Below are 20,688 nucleotides of genomic sequence, written 5' to 3'. Positions count from 1 at the left end.
TATAAATCCCTTGTCGAAATCGCCGGAGATAATTATAATCCATAAACACTTCACGCTCAGGGCTAAATAAATGTAATCCCTCAGCTGGCGCTTCGGGATTACATATTAACACAAAACTCGTGCGCTGCGCGCACTCGTATGTGTTTATCAGATCATCCCGCTAGCGCGGGATGATCTGTTATATAAACCCTTTGCGTGGCGGGTTTATGTTATTATAAACAATTCCACCCTCCTGCAGGAGCGACGGAGTATGCATCTTATCAGGTTAAAGGAACTACTGTTGTGAATGCTGGCTCACTTCGGTTTGTCCTAGACCTCTATAAGGATGAAACTTTTGCGGAAAAAGTAGAAAACTTCCCCTTTGAATTGTATCTAAATGAAGACATTTACATGCAGGTCTTGGATCAATCTTTAGTTTTTAATAAATTCTTAACCCCGCGTTGGATGTTATATCGATAATTATTCGTATGTTAAAAGATTATTATTTAGCTTAGGATATGCCATCAAATAGAACTTCACTGAAGGTGTTGGGTATGTAATTCAATTTTGATCGTTAAGCACGAAAACAACTGTACTACTAGTACTATGACTGCGACCAATTGTTTGATAACTGATAAGAGCTATTATATTTATCAATCAAGAGTAAATAACTTGTTATGAAATAATGTATATTACCAGGTAACACTGGATGCGCTGGACCCAGATCTTTCTATAGGGGTGTTGAACTTACAAGCCAGAGACAGTGAATCTGAGGACGAGGGGAATTTGTCGTACGACATAGTCAAAGAAGGGTAAGTTGATCAATTATATTTTATAGATATAATAGATACTGACGTGAAAGTGAACCAAATTTTTTTTGACACCGATAGTGATTCCTGGTTTTGATTTGTCAACGCTGAAATCTGATCCGTTAATCGTATCAGAAAGAATATTTTCACCTTCCCACAAGAGTCCATATCTTAAGACTTAAATCCTCCTCAAAGTTTAGAATATTTGATTTTACAAGATCATTCCTGTAATAATATATTACGTCACTTAATGAGTCAATATGCACTATCAGTATTCAAATTTATTCGTCAAACTCGCTTAATAGATTATTGAACTAATATCACACATTAGTTTCACAATTAACGCCAATAAATTTGGTTCACAATGAATTTGGTTCACAATAAATTTGGTTACAAACATTTAATTTTGGTTACCATAACTTTAGTCACAAATTTCGCAAATTTCCAGTCTACACCACTTTTTGTCACATTTTTGACTTTTCAAGACCATTTTCCATTCCATTTATTTGATTTTTCCATTATTGAGCTAGTTTTATTTTTCGAATTCGCACATAAAGTCATACTTTAAAGTTTATAATCAGGTATGTTGACGATTTGTTTCAATTTGTCTTATGGGAAAAGGAGGTAAGACTAAGAGAACGTGAAAGCATAAAAGCAGTGGATTACACGTGTAATATAGTTCAGCAGTATGAACGGTGATGTCATTATATTAATAGTAATGTCATATATTAGGCTCTACTGAAATTTTGGTCTGCTTTTAAATTAATCGCCGAAAAATTTAGTCTTAATAAATTTGGTTAACAAACATTTTATTCAAAATGTTGACTAAATTTATGGTAGACTAAATTTGATTCGACAAAAATGATTCTTAAAAATACCTTAATGCAGTAAAGTGTACCCTTGAAAAAGATTTTCCCAACATCTATTGCATGCAGCTATATCTCTAATTTCGTTCAATTCATGCAAGTTGTTCATTTGCAAATTTCTACTACTTAAATCACTTCTTAAAACCGATAACAACTTCATTCTATGTCTCCCCAATCTACCAATGAATAAATTATCTGATTCAATAGCAAAAGAGAGAGCCGTTTGGGCTGGGGTGTTCTCCATACTCCTGAGACTGTGTCCAAACATCTTCCACCGCTGGTGTTCAATACGCTTGGATAACCTTTCAACTTTGCACCTTTCATATAATGCTTTGTTGCTTATCATACCTTTAGGCCATTTGATGTTTAAAATGGACCTAAGGTGTCTACGATGGAGTGTGTCCATTTTGTCCATGGTTGCTTTCTTAGGACTCCAACTATTTGAGTTGTAAATCAATACAGATACAACTTGAGCATCATATAACCTCAGCTTTCTTTCAAGGGAAATTTTCTTACCGGACAACCATACTTTTCCAAAGTTCTTAAAAGCAATCTCAACTAGGATTCTCCTTCTTTGAATGTCCTTCTCAGTACAGAGTAAGGAACCTTGTGACTTGTTACTTCGCCATGGTTCGTTATTAGCTAATGGCTGACCGTTTGTGTCTTTATCAGATATTTTCGCCAGGTAAAAGGTACTGAATTCAGTTTTACTTTCATTTACTTGGAGGTTCCAGTCTTTGAGAATCTCCTTCACTGTAGGAAGTAAAATTCTCAGTTTCTCGATGTCCTCGTCAGCAAAGTCACAATCGTCTGAATATTCCCACTCAGTTGGAAAACCTAGTTCTGATACTGGTGGGTTTGGTCAGATACAGCTCTGAGGTGGTGTAAGGCTGCTGCAAGAATAAGTGTGAATAGCTTTCCAGATAAACTGTCACCTTGAAAGGCTCCGATTAAACTTTCAAACTCTTCCGATAGTGAGGAGTTAACACGAACTCTAAGGAGAGTATTCGATAGAAGGTATTGAACTGAGCGAATGTCGTCCTCCGAACAACCAGCATCCTTCAAAACATTGATGATAGTGCCCCTTTTCACGGTATCAAAAGCTCTACTCATGTCAATACCCATTTTGCTAAATGTCCATTTCTTCCTCATCACAACAGATATGAGCATTCTCTGAGCCCACACAATGTCAGAGCAGCTCCTACCTCTCTTGTAAGCACTCTGCCATGGCATGGTGTAGTTGTCAATTCTACTCTCAACCCGCTTTAAGGCAATTTGAGTGAGCATCTTCCTCGATCCGTTTAACAGTGTAAGTGGTCTAATAAGGCTTGTGAGGGGACCTTTAGGTTTACAGGGCTTCTGTAGAGGAGTCACAATACCTTGTCCTATTGAACTTATGTATTTGTTCCCACTAAATGACTCGTTATTTGCCTCAGCATACTTCTCAAAAGTGATTGGATGGGCGTACTTTATCAACTCATTCTGGGGATTATCTGGACCACTGGCACGGTTTGATTTGAGTTTACTTGCAGCAAGTTTAACTTCAACTGGTGTAATGGGGTTATCAAGTGGTTTTGGATCCCAGGAAAAAGGTTGCAGGCCAGCTTCAACTCCTTCTGTTAGTTGTTTTTCGAAGAAAGATTTCGCTGTGTTTGCTTTCCCTAAATCAGTACCAATAGGGTTGTTGTTGATATCATTGACCACTATGTTACCCGACTTTTTTATTCCAGCTAAAGACCTTGAAGCTTCAAACATCTTTCTAGCATCGTCAGTGTTATTTATTTCTTCTGCTAGAGCGTCAGCCTTCATGTTATTTATTTGCACAAGTCTCTTAGAAATGCTATTCTGAATCTTTCTAACTTCTCTCCTATATCCACTAACATCACTACCACTTGGGGCTGATTTGATCTTTAGAGTCTGATCACGCTTTTTAGCAACTAATGAAGCTACTGTTAGATCACTGGAGAAATTTTGTTTAGAGGATTTCCCTTTCAGTGGTATAGTTTCTTCAGCACACGCACGTATGTCACTAAAAAGTTCATTCATTTTCTCATTTGGGTCATCTGGATAAGTTTTACCCGATAACCTTTCAGCAATCGCACTTTGATATTTCTGTCTGAGTTCTTTATCCCTGTAGAGAGTTGAACAGTCAAACTGAGTGCTATCTGATTTTTTGGTTTTGTGAATGAGAACATGATTTTTCAGCGTTAATCGAGTTACAACAGGTTTGTGATCAGATCGTAACTCAGAGCCTCCGTATGATCTGCTGTCCTTTATTAAAACCGTAGACCTCCTCCTGCAAAGCACATAGTCAAGTTGAGCGTATATAGGAGTATTTCTATTAGTCCTGTGTTCACCAGTCCAAGTTAGTTTGTGCCTACTTGGATGATCAAACAAAGTATTGCATGCTGTTAGGTCTTCTTTAACCATAAATTCAAGCAAATGCTCCCCATTTTCATTTCTAGTCCCAATACCATGTCTACCTATCAAACCTTCCAGACCTAATTGTTCATCAACCCTAGTTCGTTTACCCAGCTTTGAGTTAAAATCTCCGCAGTGGAACATTTCCCATTTTGATGAAGGATCAACGGAACCATGAGTGCTGTCAGGGTTAATGGGGAAATGTCTGATTGGTTCTCTGTCAATTCAGGCACTGGACAGGGTGATATCCAGGGCCCTCCTGTATTTAATTTTTGTCTGAACTTTGGAATCTTTTTGGCTGAGGTTCACAAGGCAATCAGTCATGGTGCTGTACTGCAAAAGGAACTAAAGGGTGCAGATGAAAAAGTATATCATGGATAGTGACTACGCTGATGATCTGGCAGTGATGGACAATACTGAAGAAGGGCTGCAAGAGTCCACTGATCTTATAGCTTATTACACCTCTTATGCTGGGTTAAAGATCAACGCTAAAAAGACACAATGCATGGCGATCAGCAAGTGTGCGTCCCAGCGACCTTACACCGAAAGAGACAGTATAAAGCTAACAGTGGAGGGAGAACCTGTTGAACAGGTCAGCAACTTTGTTTATCTTGGTGCCAACATCAGTGGGGATGGTACCATTGACCGAGATCTTGACATCAGGATCCAGCGTGCTAATGGTGCGTTCCATCAGCTTTGGAAGATTATCCGAAGATATGGAACAGTCGAACTATAAGAACGCCCACCAAGATCCGTATCTACAAGGCTGCTGTTATTACCATTCTGTTATATGGAGCTGGAGTCTGGAACACAACAAAGAAGCAGATGAAACGGTTTGAGGTCTTCCATCTGACCTCCCTGAGAAGAATCTTGAAGAAAAAGTGGTTCTTCCATGTCTCCAATGAAGAAGTTCTCAGGCGTGCTGGAATTAAGTCTATCGAAACTTTCATCGGTGCAGCTAGACTAAGGTGGTACGGACATGTTGTCAGAATGCCAGAGACACGGTTTCCCAATTTCTTACTGGATTGGAAACCAAACTATGGAAAGAGACTGAGAGGACGACCCCGCAAAGGCTGGATGGCCTGTGTACTCGAGGATGCGGCTGAATTTACAGGTGTCGATAACATCAGCAGAGACGCAGTAAAACAGTTAGCTCTAAAGCGAGTGGAATGGAGGAACATGTTACGCCGTAGAAGAGATGTGTGTGATGCAGGCCACTCCAACGACTAGGAGGAGACCTCTTCATGTAGCATGTATGTATGATGAAGTAGATGATACATTGTGTAAATCTCTATAGAACTGAGACAGTTTGTCAGGGTGTTGTTGAGCACGAAGAGATGTGAGACCATAACTGTTGATGATTCTGAAATTCTTATTACTACCACCCTTGAGAGGAAAACAAAAATCAATTTACCCAACTCTATCAGAGATCTGTTTGAAAGTTGTGATGGAAGGTTGCAGGTTAGGGCTAATAACAAATCCAATACCCCCATGACATTGTTCTTTCTGATTAAAAATTAACAGTCTGTAGTTGTTGTGAAGTATGATATCCACCTGATTAGTGCACTTAGTTTCTTGTAGTCCCACAATGTCCATACCGTACCTTTTGCAGTCATTACTCAGTAACTCCCTCTTCAAAAGTCGTTCAGACCGAGTTTTATCATTAACCGCAGTGTCTGGACTACCCAAGCCCCTAACATTCCAAGAACAAACAGCGAAAACAAATAGCACAGCACACAGTGTTGATCCCATCTTTATTTTGGGCGTAGACTCTCCAGCTATAGCTGTATGCGGGTCGTCACTCCTACATTCTACCTAAAATATACTAATTATAATATACCTTGATTTACTGCAAATTTGGGGCAAGGATACATCCGCGGTAAATCGGGGTACACGGTAAATTGGCGTTATGTTTCTCTACATTATGCATGTTAAGCCCTATTTTGGGAAAAGGAAATGGCAGCGGTAAATCGGGGTTGCGTTAAATTGGGACGCAGTAGATCGGGGTTTTGCTGTATCTCAAGTCTCAACAACTATAATATTATAATTCACCTCAGTTGTATTAAGGACTCGACCTTCGACTTTATCGACACTGACTCCAACTCTCAACCTCTCTCCAACCCCAAAGTAAAAAGATTTACTTTTAAATCTTTCAACTTTATGGATGCCCAAACTGAAATTTATGTCCACGCAGTTGTAAAAGTCTGCAGTGTCTCGGATAGCAGGTAATTTGTCCTAATATCTGTTTTGGGCTTCCTACAATAACATTAACATTGTATAGGTTGAGTGCATAATTTAGGAAATTTGTGAACATTCAATAACTTTCTGTTAGAATTTGAATAATAAAACAATTAATGGCTGACCTTTCCGACTTACTTTTATTCCTTAATTGCGTAATAAAACCCGTATCCATCACCTTAATGGATTACCAGTAAGTAAGTAATAGTACTAATTTAAATTAAGGATCGAGCTCCAAAGTATAATATATTATATTATAGTTCCTCATCGATTATCCTATTAAGTTTAACATTTTATACTACACCGCTTCTAATCATTTCCTAATTCTTTCAGTTTTGGCTGCACAGATCTGTGCTCAGATGGCAGACGGAAGAGGCACGTAAACGGAAAAAGTGAACTAAATGACGAACGGTTCCATATCTACCAGGGACCAATGGTAGCCGGGGGCCCCTTTGAAACCAGAGGTGAAATAGAAATTGCAAACCCTTTGACTCCAGCAGAATTTGCGAGCAGGATTTAACTAATTGTCAAAAATGCCTACATAATTCATACCTCAGGGATCGGCCTTGAGCTGCGTGAGGCCAATGTAATAACATTTACAATTATTTATAACATCCAATAGAATTTTGTGTCTCACAAAAGGATTCAGAGCTTAAACGTATATTTTTCAGTTGAAACGGGTTTGGGAGTTAAAGCGAAACTGGGATCCGGAATTTGGACTGTACTTCTTCTGCTGCACTTCTTTTAAAAAAGAAGTTAAATTGCGGTTAGTTTTGAACTAACACTATAGCTATAGATAGCTTATAGTTATTCTCGACATGAGAAATGACCTATTATATATTTATTTCTTTTTAGCTAATTAGATTAGTATAATTATGAAGACACTCTGATTCGAATATTTTGAACTTTTGAGCATTATTGAAATTATACTTCGCAAATTATGAAATTTAAAATTGTATGAAACACATGATGGTGTTCTTGACAAAATATTTTCTGTAACTAAGTAGATTTTACTAGTTTTTTTACTTTTATCATATTACTGGTTATACTAATTAACTGAACATGAAGATTGAACTGCTCATTGAGCTTATGTTCAGTTAGCTGATACAATACAATAATACCTTCGCTTCTTCGGGCTACGCGGGACAATTTCCGACAGCTTGCTGGAGGGAATTCGCGGCCCGAAGAAGCGAAGATATTATTATTATCGTCATAACTATCGGTGGCTCCTGTAAGATGTGTAATGTGATACGTATCAATCCTTTTTAATTCTGATATGTTTGGTGGCCTTATTATGGACATTAAATATTGTAATTCTGGGGGGGGGGGGGTTCACCCTGATTTTTTTTGTGAAACTTGGTTTCGAGATAGCAGTTGACCAACAAACTAGGACCGGTGACCGAACTTTTGAGGGGGTCCCGGACCCCAACCGCCAAACGGGGCCCGCGGGGTAGCCACGCCCATATTTGGTCCAAATTAGGCCCAATTTATCCAAATACCCTAAACATGCCCAAAACCCAGATTTTAGGTGCTTTGCTTGTAGCTAGTGGTCCCTTGAACTCGTATATGAATTTTCATCAAGATTGGACAAAAAATTACTGAGTTATGAGCCAAAAACCATATGACCATATTTGGGCATACGCACCAAATTTTATCGATTTTGGCCCATAAATTGGTCAAATATCAATATTTTTGAATGAAACCAACTTTATATAGAAGGTAAGCCTATACTACACATTATCTATGAAATTCTGAATTTCGCATTGCAAATTTTGGAATTTGGCCGCCAAATTTTTTAAAGGCCTAACTCAAAATTCTGTCCCAAAACTTAAGGTCGAAATGCGATTCTACGTTGATTCTGAAAATTTCATGTAAAAATATTGAAACCCTATTGAGTTCTATTGTTTTGAGCGAAGTCAGTTTTGCAAATATCGCGAACTGAGATATGGGCAATTTTGTTCATTTTTTGCAATTATCTGAACACAGAATCCACAGTTAGGAAGATTATACTGAGCTGATAATCATAGATAATGTGTAGTATAGGCTAACTTTCCATATAAAGTTGGTTTCATTCAAAAATATTGATATTTGACCAATTTATGGGCCAAAATCGATCAAATATGGTGCGTATGCCCAAATATGGTCATATGGTTTTTGGCGCATAACTCAGTCATTTTTTGTCCAATCTTGATGAAAATTCATTTGCGAGTTCAGGGGACCACTAGCTACAAGTAGAGCACCTAAAATCTGGGTTTTGGGTATGTTTAGGGTATTTGGCTAAATTGGGCCTAATTTGGATCAAATATGGGCGTGGCTACCCCGCGGGCCCCGTTTGGCGGTTGGGGTCCGGGACCCCCTCAAAAGTTCGGTCACCGGTCCCCCCCCCCCCCTTAACAATTGTATTCCTTTCATATATTCCTTATTATAAAGTATTATTAACCTGGAATGTTTTAATAAGTGTGTTTAATTTGTCCCTGTGCGAGCGTGCTTCATCGATCAAAATGTTTCTAAAAGTACTTCCAGCAGTTGAAAACAACCTGAATCTTTGTAACTTTGGACGCCAATACAGAATCACCAAAATAATGTGGAAAATAATGCTTCCCTGCTGAGTAACGGTAAAGCTGTTTTATCCAGTGAAATTCCATAAAGAAAAACTAAATATTTCGTTTAATTCAACAATTTTGTTCGACAATGTTTTTTCGTCTAAATTGGCACGTCTTATTCTATCAACATATTCAGAACCCGGAAAAGCTTCGTCTTCAGGGTCGCCCTAAACATATATCTGTCTGCATATCCAGGTCTAATAATAATAAAAACAATAAATAATGATAAATATAATAAGTAAGAAATATAGATATAAAACAGTATCCAGACACTCTGATTTCTATATTATCGAATTCTTTTCCTCCTCATCTATTCTAACTTTTCTAGATCCTACTGAACAGTTATTAGTATCAGCAGTCAGCAGATGAGGTGGTTCGCATACCCAATACCAACAACCGATCGTGCTATTCCTTCATTATTATCTACTCACTACAATGTTTTATCATACCGAGCAATGTCATCTCTTTACGGGGTGATAAGGAGAGCAGATAAAGTTAACTATTACACCTACCATGCCACTTATTCTCAGCTGATCGCATTTATTCTAATATAGATGTCACGAAAAGTTGTTAATCTGATCCCAAAGTGTATGTGGAGGGAAATTCAGTAGAAATTTACTAAAATGTTTGCGTTTAGAAAAAGGTGATTTTCTGGCAGATTTAGTGGACTTTATTGACTTGATCACGAGCATTCTTATTAATATTAACTAGAGCTGTAGGAAGTATCATATTAATAACTCACGATTAAAAGAATCGCTCTATATTATATTTATTGAACAGTTACTGATAATTGAAGCACAATAAATATGTTACACCTTCGATTTAGGAGCTATCTACTTATGACGTCCGCCAAAATCGCAAATTTTCATACCACCCCCTCCCTCTGTCCGGTTGTGTCCGTAATTCCAAAACCAACCCCCTCCCTATTTGCCGGACGTCCTAAGTAGATGGCCCTTTACCAGGTTTCGATTTACCGAGCGTTTAGACTTAAACTAATAGTAATACTATCCTTTTTGGAGGTTAAATAAAATGATTAATTTTGCGTGAAAATTAGATTGACGGAACTTAGTAAACGAAGTGGTATCTCGCATTTAAAGTTTTGTGGTTGTATCACCTAGAAGATTTGCCCCACGAAAGGATAGCATATAAATGCTTTGCTACCTTTAGGGTGTGGCAGCCCTTAAAGAAGAGGTTACCAGGGATGCCATTGATTTGCTACTGCACGTTGTATACCTCTCCACGACCACAGGGAGACTAGACTAAAGTGCAAAGAAACTTCTGCTAACTGCTGCAGTTAGCAGCAGTGAAGCAGTGAGCAGCAGTTAGCAGCAGTGAGCAGCAGTTAGCAGTGCCAGTAGTTTCTTTACACTTTAGTCACCCTGTGTCTCGTGCACGCGAAGCGTTAATTGTAGCGAGATGCGTTACTGGGCCGCGCCTTACTAAGCCGCGCTCAGCCTGTCATTCCGCCGAATCTCTATTTTATGTTTATGAACATAATAGCCTGAGGTCCCCAGGTAAGGCCGCGCCGCGCACTCAATTATGCTTCTCACAACCGTTAGATCGGCAAAATGAGATACTGGGTTTTGCCGAGCGTGCTAGATCACTTTACAGTCGATCTTCGAGATTTTTCTAAAAGGGTCCCCGACAATTGAGACCAACTTCAATCAATTTATTTTCGGACGCTGATTCCAAATTAAATTACTTTTTATGATATATAGGGTTAAAATGCTCCCCAGACTCAGGATGCGGGGCTGGCTATATCATCACAACTGACAACAATAACACCAACCTTGAAGAAAGATCATTCAAGCTCCCTGATTATTGCACTGTTTACCAAACAGAGCTCACCGCCATCATTGAAGCTTGCAAATATCTCTCTACCTATGCTAACACGCATATCATCATATGGTCTGACAGTCTCTCATCTATACAAGCTATCTCTGCGCTTTCAACGCGGAGTAGAACTACAAGAGACTGTTACGACTCTCTTAATGCACTCGGATCCAACAACACGCTAGAGATACGATGGATTGCAGCACACATCGGATTGTGGGGGAACGAAAAAGCAAATGAGCTGGCCAAGCTTGGTACAATCAGTGAATCCACTTTGAAGTGTCCAATTCCACAATTCTACATCAAGCGTCAAATCGACAACAAAGTCAACAGACTGAATCAGGAAACTTGGTTAACTGACGGTCCCAGACACACCAAACTGACACTCGGCCACAAGCACGCCAAAATCATCAAAAACCTCAACCACTACACTCAGCAACAACAGACAAGATTATAGAACTGCAGTTCACCTCATCACGGGTCACTGCAGCTTGAACAAACACCTTCACACCAATCACCATTTGCAAATCTAACACCAGTGCTTGTCCTATGTCTCTATGTGCGGCGACGGAGAGGAAACTGTCTCACACTTCCTTGGACAGTGTCCGGCTATTGCCCAAATTAGAGGTCAATATTTAATTTCCAGGACTACTACCTCTCTGTCAATGACATATTCGACAACCAACACATCACCACAATTGTCAATTTCGCAAACCGCACCAAACGCTTAATTGTGCCGGAAGAGCTGGATCAGACCGGGGTGACTTAAAGTATTATTTCATATGCTGTCTCGTCTCGTTTTACTTTTCCAAACCCAGGCCCAGCTCCAGCTGGCATTTAAGCGTATCATTTTGACTCATATCACTTCTTACACCATCCTCCACCATTCACTCTGATTTCACCGGCAACCTTCCCCAGGGTTGCCACACCCCAGAGGTAGGCAGAGCATCTCAATGCTATCCTCTCGTGGGCTATCTTGGCCCAGCCTCTCTAAAAAATTTTAAAAAATTTTTAAAAAACCCTTAAAGAAGAGGTTACCAGGGATGCCATTGATTTGCTATTGCACGTTGTATACCTCTCCACGACCGCTCCTACTAAATCGCTCGCCCAAATTTTGAGAAAATTCTTGTGAAAAGGCCCTTTAGGCATGAAGGTGATCTAGATCGGTGTATTTTTGGACGCTGATTCCGAATCACCCCCCATGACGTATATAGGGTTAAAATGCTTCTCTGGAGAGTTATGGGCAAAAAACCGTTTTGGTCACGTGACAGGCTAGTAAAACGTGAATTCGATTATTCAGGGTTCGGGTTAGGGTTAGGGTTGTGGTTAAGATTATGGATTGTAGCGCGATGCGTTACTGTGCCGCGCCGCGCACTCAATGAGGCTTCTCGGCTAGATCGGCGAGATGCGCTACTGTGCCGCGCCGAGCTGCCATGAATTGACATCGTCAATTAAGATTATGGATAGCTTCGGGGTTATGGTTAGGGTTAGGGTTGGGAGTAGGGTTTATGTAAAACCGTTTTGTACGGCTGCAAAACCAAAAAAACCAAAGTCACGTGAAATTTTTGGGCGAGCGATTTAGTAAGAGCCCTCCACGACCACAGGGAGACTAGACTAAAGTGCAAAAAAACTAACTGCTGCAGTTAGCAGCAGTGAGCAGCAGTTAGCAGTGCCAGTAGTTTCTTTGCATTTTAGTCTCCCTGTGTCTCGTGCACGCGAAGCGTTTGTAGCGAGATGCGTTACTGGGCCGCGCCGCGCACTCAATTATGCTTCTCGCAACCGTTAGATCGGCAAAATGCGCTACTGGGCTTTGCCGAGCGTGCGCGTGCTAAATCACTTTACAGTCGATCTTCGAGATTTTTCTAAAAGGGTCCCCGACAATTGAGACCAATTTCAATAAATTTATTTTCGGACGCTGATTCCAAATTAAATTACTTCTTATGATATATATATATATATATATGCAGACTCAGCTCTCAGCCCCTTGGACAGTAAGATCGTGGAGAGCCAAGAAATCACAACCCCTGAGTTCTATGGCAGATACCGTGACGACATATACATCACCTGGACTGAGTCACTGGAGAAGCTAGACCAGTTCCTACTTTGGCTCAATCAATACCATCCAAACCTCAAGTTTACAATGTCGACACCTTCTACAGAGGGGACTGAATTTCTAGACCTGTTTATTTACTCGAAAAATTGCAAGCTAGAAACTAGGACGTACTGCAAACCTAGTGATGCCCATAGCTATTTACTCCCACAATCCTGCCACCCTACACACATAGCAGAGAATATTCCATATGGAGTAGCACATCGAGTGTTCAAAAACTGTTCAGAGGAAGAAGAGTATTTGAAATGTAAAATTGAATTTAGTGAATATCTAGAAGATAGGAATTACAATAAAGATCTTATCCATAAATCCTTTGAGAAAGTTGAGTTACTTAAACGGGATGATCTGATTTCAAAAAACCTTACAAGCTCTAATAGTAAGAAGAGTGAAAGATGTTTTCCTTTAGTTTGTGATTTTGACCCTAACTTACCTCCAATTGGTAAAATAGTTAACAAGAATAAATTTATCCTTGGCCTAGACCCCCTTTTAAAGTCTGTGATCCAGCCTAGTAAAGTATTTGTTTCATATCGTGGTAATAAAACGATCAAAGAAACTTTAGTTCCGAGTAAACTTTCAGAAGATCGTAAGTATCATGAAGATAGTAATGTTATAGCTTTAAACTCTAACACTGAAAATGTGGCTCTGCCTACTAGTATAGAAGAGGGGGGATGTTATCATTGTAACTCCAGATGTAAAGCCTGTAGAATGTATATTTGTGAATCAAAAACAGCTCAGAGCTACCACTCGGGGTACACTGTTAACATCATTGGACAACTAGACTGCAACACAGTAGGGGTGTGCTATCTAGTAAGGGATAAAGTCTGCAGACGTGCTTCAGTAGGAAGCACAGTTAACAATTTTAAGACCAGATGGCAGAACCACAAATCACATATTAGGAAAGCGGTTAGGAGTTGTGAAATTTCTTGTCATTTTAACGATAACCAGTTCCATAATCTTACCAAAGAGCCCTTAAAAACGTTTGACAATGAGTTATCCGATCAGATAGAGGTTATTATTTTTGAAAAGCTAGATTTTATAAAATGTTTAACCTTAGAAGATAGAAGTAGGGTTGCTAAAGAAAGAGAATCATTTTGGCAAAACCAGCTTATGACCCTCAGTGATTTTGGAGGACTTAATAAACGTAGTGCTCTTAATGAAATAAAAAATTGACCTTTATATGATATGCTTTAATATTAATCTTTCCACAGACACTTGCATTTCGATGTTTACTTTCACCTCTGCATCTTTTGTTTATATCTTATGATTGAATGAGACTTACTCACAAATTTCCCATCTCAGTATTGATCTATTTTTGTCATGTTTTTAATTTACTTTACTACTACTTACTTATTTTAATAAACTTGCTTTCAGAATGAGACATGTAAAGATTACACAATCGATAGCTTAATGTGAATTTCGTGTTTTACTGTTTCACTGAATGTCTCAAATATATATATATATATATATATATATATATATATAGGGTTAAAGGGTTATATATATATATATATATAGGGTTAAAATGCTCCCCTAGCGAGATATTGGCGAAAAACTGTCTCGATCACGTGATATGACCATATATACGTACGGAAGTTAGTTTAATTTCTTGTTAGGGTTAGCAGTTGGGGTTTTGGCATATGCGCATGCTTTTGTTAAAAATTGGGTCAGGGTTAGGGTTAAAATCAGTGCAGATCAGAGCTAGGGCCAGGGCTAAAATTTCATTACCTGGGCCTGAGTTGTAGCGCGATGCACTACTGGGTCGCGCCGCGCATTTTCTCGCATAACCACGTATGCAGATCGGCGAGATGCGAAGGATATTTAACATTGTGAATTAAGGGCCTGGGGACCTCAGGCTATTATATTTATGTTCCTAATATAGAGATTCGGCGGAATGACAGGCTGAGCGCGGCCCAGTAAGGATTTCGAATAGTCATTCAGGGCCACCAAGATCAAGAGAACGTGCTTAAAAAGTCACGTGACAGTCGAGTGTAAAGTGATTAATTCTCATCCGGGCCTCGCGTCGCCGAGCTGCGAAGAATTGACATCGTCAATTCACAATTGAGCGAAGCCGCACGAGATCGAAAGGGGTTATAACATGCAGTGTCAATTGAGTTTGCTCTAACTGCAGAGTTGACGGATGTTACTCGTCAAAATTTCTTCGAAGTAGCTCGCGCCGCGCGCCGCTTTCTTCTCGAATTGACCCGATGGCAAGTGCTACGAAGTAGCGCGCGCCGGACCAGACCCACAGGGGGGTCTGAAACCAGGTTTTCGATCAAATGCTGCCATTTGTAGTCAAACGTCGCCAACAGTTGCTCTCGTCCAATGAAAACGCTGCATTTTGCAAGTTAGTATGCATAATTATAATTGAATTACATATATTCATATGCGGAGCTTGGCTTACATAATGCAACGATTTCATTGGACGAGAGCAACTTTTGGCGACGTTTGACTACACATAGCAGCGTTTGATCGAAAACCTGGTTCCAGCTCCCCCTGTGGACCATTAACAATGGTCAACAAAATGTTATAAATAACGAAGTTATTGCTTGCTTTTCTCGTGTTCAGGAAGCTTGAAAAGAGCGCCGCGCACACAGCACAGGGATTGGCGTTCCAGGTAAATAACAAAAAAGTTTCAAACCCACACACAACATACTCGTGATTGAGCGCGCGGCTCCGCAAACATCGGCACCGCGCCGCTCGAGCATGGAGTACTGAGCAGTATGCAGTTCCGTGTAGACAGCTAGCTGTGACATACTGTGACAGCTGTAACATGTACATTTTAATTGTATTAAAACACAAATTAAATCGATTTTAATAATAATTGTCATTAACGTGTGTTAACCACATCTAGCAGGTTATTATTTGTAAGTCAGAGGGGCGAGAAAGAACTTTGTCAATATAGACAGTTTAGATTTGAACTTGGACCCGCAAGGCCAGCCCAGGAAACCCTACCGGCTGGGGTATATCTCCTAAAGTAAAATAAATAGAACCTTCCGGTTTTCAACAAAATTTCCGTCTCGTAAATTTAAAGTTAGCTCCCCAGGAACCAAATTTGGGACAACTTAGATTCTGAATTAAACCGAAAAGTTTGATTTTGGGCTAAAAAAAAGATCACAGCTTTTAAACTTTGCAAAGTTATGTCGTTGTCATGACTACTAGGCTCAATGCAGCGTGCGAAAGGTAAACTTGACGTGACGCGCGACGACAAACGTGCTGTTGAAAATCTATCACCTCTAGCGAGCCCAGCAGGCGGTAAGGTTTTCTGGCTAGGCAAGAGAGCTGCATGAGAGTTCATAGTTCAGCTGCAAAAGAAAGCAGAAGGAAGGGGGGGAGAAATGGAAGGGGGAGTTGCAGGGAGGTAGGGGATGTTTTGCGATATAAGACTTATAATTTCGGCGGAATATGTATGAAGTTTTAAAAGTCGATTTTGAGGGCGAAGATCGCGTTTTTACCTACCCATTCAGAAAGCCCCTTTCTTGTTGGCGAAATTCTCTACTTTCTTTTGATATTTTAAAATGGAAATTTGACTTGATTGGTGGAGAGTTATGGTTTGTCAAAGTGAACGTTTTAAAATGAAAGCGCAAATTCTTTTAAACGCGCGTAGGTTCGGCCCAGGAAACCCTACCGGCTGGGGTATATCTCCAAACGTAAAATAGATAGAACCTTCCGGTTTTCAACAAAATTTCCGTCTCATAAATTTAAAGTTAGCTCCCCAGGAGCCAAATTTGGGCAACTTAGATTCTGAATTAAACCGAAAAGTTTGATTTTGGGCTAAAAAAGATCACAGCTTTTAAACTTTGCAAAGTAATGTCGTTGTCATGACTACTAGTAGGCAGTGCGCCATCGACAATAAGACGCGCGCGCTGACCATTGAATGGTTTTTTAGCTTTTATTTCGGCCAGCACATTATTTTGGAAACAATTGAAAAGTTATAATACTTCCCATATAACAATTTTGTTGAAATTTGGTCAGCTTACGTAAACACTTATGTTCTACTGAACCTAATTTAGTTTGAGCAATTTCAATGCTCAGAATTTGAGTTATCAACGAATTTATACCTATTTTGTCATTTTTAGACCTCTTAATCAAGGCCAATCTCTCCCAACTAAATTAGGTTACGTTCGGTAGTTAAGTATGATTGGAAGATTCTGACAAATTTTCAGCATGATTCATGTTCAGGAATCGAAGATATGACAAAATAATACGACAAAAATCAACGAATTTCGTCAAATTACGCGACTTTTACACCTAGTTTTGCTCCAAAAGCCGCGCACCATCAAATATGGCACTAAGGCGAAACTCACTGGTCATTCCAAAAAGGTATGATAAATTTGGTACTGTGAAAATTCTCACAGTCTCTAGAAAACGATGGTACAAAAATTTTGAAAATCCGAGCAAGTTTATTTTATCGTGCACCGCCTACTACTAAGCTCAATGCAGCGTGCGAAAGGTAAACTTGACGTGACGCGCGACGACAAACGTGCTGTTGAAAATCTATCACCTCTAGCGAGCCCAGCAGGCGGTAAGGTTTTCTGGGTCGACGGTCCTAATATTATATATAGAACAAATATTTTACGAGTATCACCCGTTAAGCACGGCGCGACACAGTGGCGCTACAAATAAGAAGTGCACGATAAAAATAAACTTGCTTAGATTTTGAAAATTTTTGTACCATTGTTTTCTAGACACTAGAGAGTGTGAGCTTTCTCACAATACCAAATTTGTCATACCTTTTCAGAATAATCAGTTAATTTCGCCTATGTGCCATATTTGATGATGCGCGGCTTTTGAAACTTTAGTAAGTGTAAAAGTCGCGTAATTTGACGAAATTCGTTGATTTTTGATACTTCTTAAGGGGGCATACACCAAATCTGTCCAGACCAAATGACCTCATAGGCAGTTCAGTGACCTTCTAGCGCACCGTTTCCACACCAAAAAAAATTATTTTGAGAATACCCATTTTTGTAATCGAGCATTTCCTGGTTGAGAGTGCAATTTTCGGACAAAATTATTTTGTGGTTGAGACGCTATAAGTTAATCATTTCTTGCGGTATCGGGTTGAAATTTTGCTCGCCGTCTATTCACATCTATTTCAAGGTGTGTGTAAAATCTTGATATCATATCTAAAAAGGCTGGTGTGTTATGAATTTTTAAAGTCAAAAAGCTAAAATTGTCCTTTTCAGGCTTATTTTAACAAACAGACAGTCAGGGAAGATCGGATTGATTTATTGCTTGACATCAAATTGTTCTCTGAATTCTGGCGCAGTTTTTGATGCCCTCAAAAATGGTTTTACTCATTCAGCTTCAGATCTATTGGACCTCAAAGCCAAACAACAAATTTAGGCACATTTTTCGTTTTTAATATTTACTGATTTTTCTAAAATTTTGATAGGAATGTGCTAGTGACTTTTTGAAGGGTGCAAAACAACCGCAACTAACATATGAGTTATGAACAACAAAACACTCTAAAATGCTTCCCTTTGAAGTTATGGGAGAAAATGTGATTTTTTGGCTTTGCAGAAAAAAAATCACATTTTCTCCCATAACTTCAAAGGGAAGCATTTTAGAGTGTTTTGTTGTTCATAACTCATATATAAATGTGCTAGTTGCGGTTGTTTTGCACCCTTCAAAAAGTCACTAGCACATTCCTATCGATATTTTAGAAAAATCAGTAAATATTAAAAACGAAAAATGTGCCTAAATTTGTTGTTTGGCTTTGAGGTCCAATAGATCTGAAGCTGAATGAGTAAAACCATTTTTGAGGGCATCAAAAACTGCGCCAGAATTCAGAGAACAATTTGATGTCAAGCAATAAATCAATCCGATCTTCCCTGACTGTCTTTTTGTTAAAATAAGCCTGAAAAGGACAATTTTAGCTTTTTGACTTTAAAAATTCATAACACACCAGCCTTTTTAGATATGATATCAAGATTTTACACACACCTTGAAATAGATGTGAATAGACGGCGAGCAAAATTTCAACCCGATACCGCAAGAAATGATTAACTTATAGCGTCTCAACCACAAAATAATTTTGTCCGAAAATTGCACTCTCAACCAGGAAATGTTCGATTACAAAAATGGGTATTCTCAAAATAATTTTTTTTGGTGTGGAAACGGTGCGCTAGAAGGTCACTGAACTGCCTATGAGGTCATTTGGTCTGGACGGCACAAACCACTGTTTTGGTGTATGCCCCCTTAATGCTCGTGCTTCATTTCCTTGATTTACATCTTGATGAAAATTTCTAAGCACATTCTTTAGGGAACATTCTAAATGGCCCCAAAAAATCTTTTAAAAAATTTAACAAACTGCCGAGTTATGGCCAAAAAACTACGTAAAATAACAAATATTAAGAACTTTTCAATTTTTTAGTAATTTCTCATGAAGCTAAAACAATAATTCTTTGCAGCCATCCTTATAAGCTAATAAACTAACAGATTTTTAAATTTCAGGCTGATTGCTTACAATATGTATTTTTCCAAGCGATAAAACTACATTTAACAAAATACTGCGAAATATCTCGTCGAAAAAGCATAAAAGCGCAGCATTTGAATTTTGCGCCTCATAGTGCACTTCCTACTACAAAGAACGTGCGCAACTAAAATTTTCTTATGCCAACGTGGAATTAAAATTATTTGTATCACATCGTTACCCCCTTGTTATTGCGCGAAATGGTTTTGTGGCGAAAGGCCAAAAGTCAACAATGACAAAGCCGTTGCTCTATCCAGAGCCCTTGCGCTTGCAGTAGCGCGCCCGCCTCACGGCGCCTCTTGACTTGTGAAACAAGCGCGCCCGCAGTGGCGCGAAAGCACATGGTTAGGTGAAACGAAGCCGCGACTCGTGCGCGGCAAGGCTACAACGTGAAACAATGTAATATCAATTATGGACTATCGATTTATGAAATTTAAACATTTAGAATACAAGTCAGTTAATGAAAGATGTTTATTATCAAACATGTCAATCTTACAAATGTCAACAATTTTAAAATAATTTAGAACCTAAACGTGATCCTTTGTAAGATTATATGTCCCAAAAGTCAAATTGACTTGTACTCAAGTATAAAGTCGAACAATTTACTCCAATAGCCACGGTTACTAGCAAGTTCTCTTAAATGAAGAATATCATCATACGACTCCAGCAAGATGAAACGCTTCCAGAGGTCAACCTTTAGGTGGTGTAGGAGGTTACGTCTGTGAGCCCCGAGTCTACCAACTTCACTACACATCTCGACAGCAAAGCACAGCGCAGCTTGAGCTGGTGATCTTTCATCGCTCCTCAGTATGTGTCCTAGCATCTTCCACCTAGATAACTCAGCACGCTCAGACATAGGGGTAGAGTTACTATGTTTGTATAGGGTATCTTTGGACATCATACTGCGTGGCCAGCTGACATTCATGATCTTTCTGAGGTGGTTACGGTGACATGCATCTAGTTTGTCCCAGTACGATTTAGGCATACCCCAGCAACTAGAGTTATACATGAGGATAGATACTACTTGGGCCTCATAGACCTTCAGCTTCTTCTGTAGGGGGATCTTACTCTGGCACCAGAACTTCTTGAAGTTCTGGAGAACTAGAAAGAAATATGTTTAAAATAACTTTTACTTCTGCTTTGGAATTTTTATTTTATCTTTGAATTCATTAGTTTAGGCTCAGCGCCAGAATTATAATAAATGACTAGCACCGCGCAAATAGAAATTTATGATCATGATTGAACATGAAATGAATTTTTGAGTAGTATGTAGTAAAAAGCGTATTTTACATAGCATGTCTAATTTTATTTTAATGAGTTGAGAGTTTATTATCGAATGTTTAAGTTTAACTATGAC

The 20,688-nt window shown here is 39.1% G+C and overlaps 2 protein-coding genes across 3 annotated transcripts in view; one reads left to right on the top strand and one right to left on the bottom strand.

Moving 5' to 3' along the window:
- LOC134820034 (galactose-1-phosphate uridylyltransferase-like) overlaps positions 1-20,688 on the top strand; it is an 80,893-nt gene that overhangs the window by 6,098 nt on the left and 54,107 nt on the right. The window lies entirely within an intron of this gene.
- LOC134820219 (uncharacterized) lies at positions 1,008-3,700 on the bottom strand. The gene is made up of 3 exons (XM_063830441.1): positions 2,860-3,700; positions 2,376-2,503; positions 1,008-1,013 (listed from the first exon to the last, which is right to left on the bottom strand). Exons 1-3 carry the CDS (start codon positions 3,698-3,700, stop codon positions 1,008-1,010), a joined length of 975 nt encoding a protein of 324 aa, XP_063686511.1.

Source organism: Bolinopsis microptera, chromosome 8 (assembly GCF_026151205.1).
Source record: "Bolinopsis microptera isolate Bmic1 chromosome 8, MBARI_Bmic_1.0, whole genome shotgun sequence".
NCBI lineage: Eukaryota > Metazoa > Ctenophora > Tentaculata > Lobata > Bolinopsidae > Bolinopsis > Bolinopsis microptera.
This window is presented reverse-complemented; position numbering and strand designations above follow the sequence as displayed.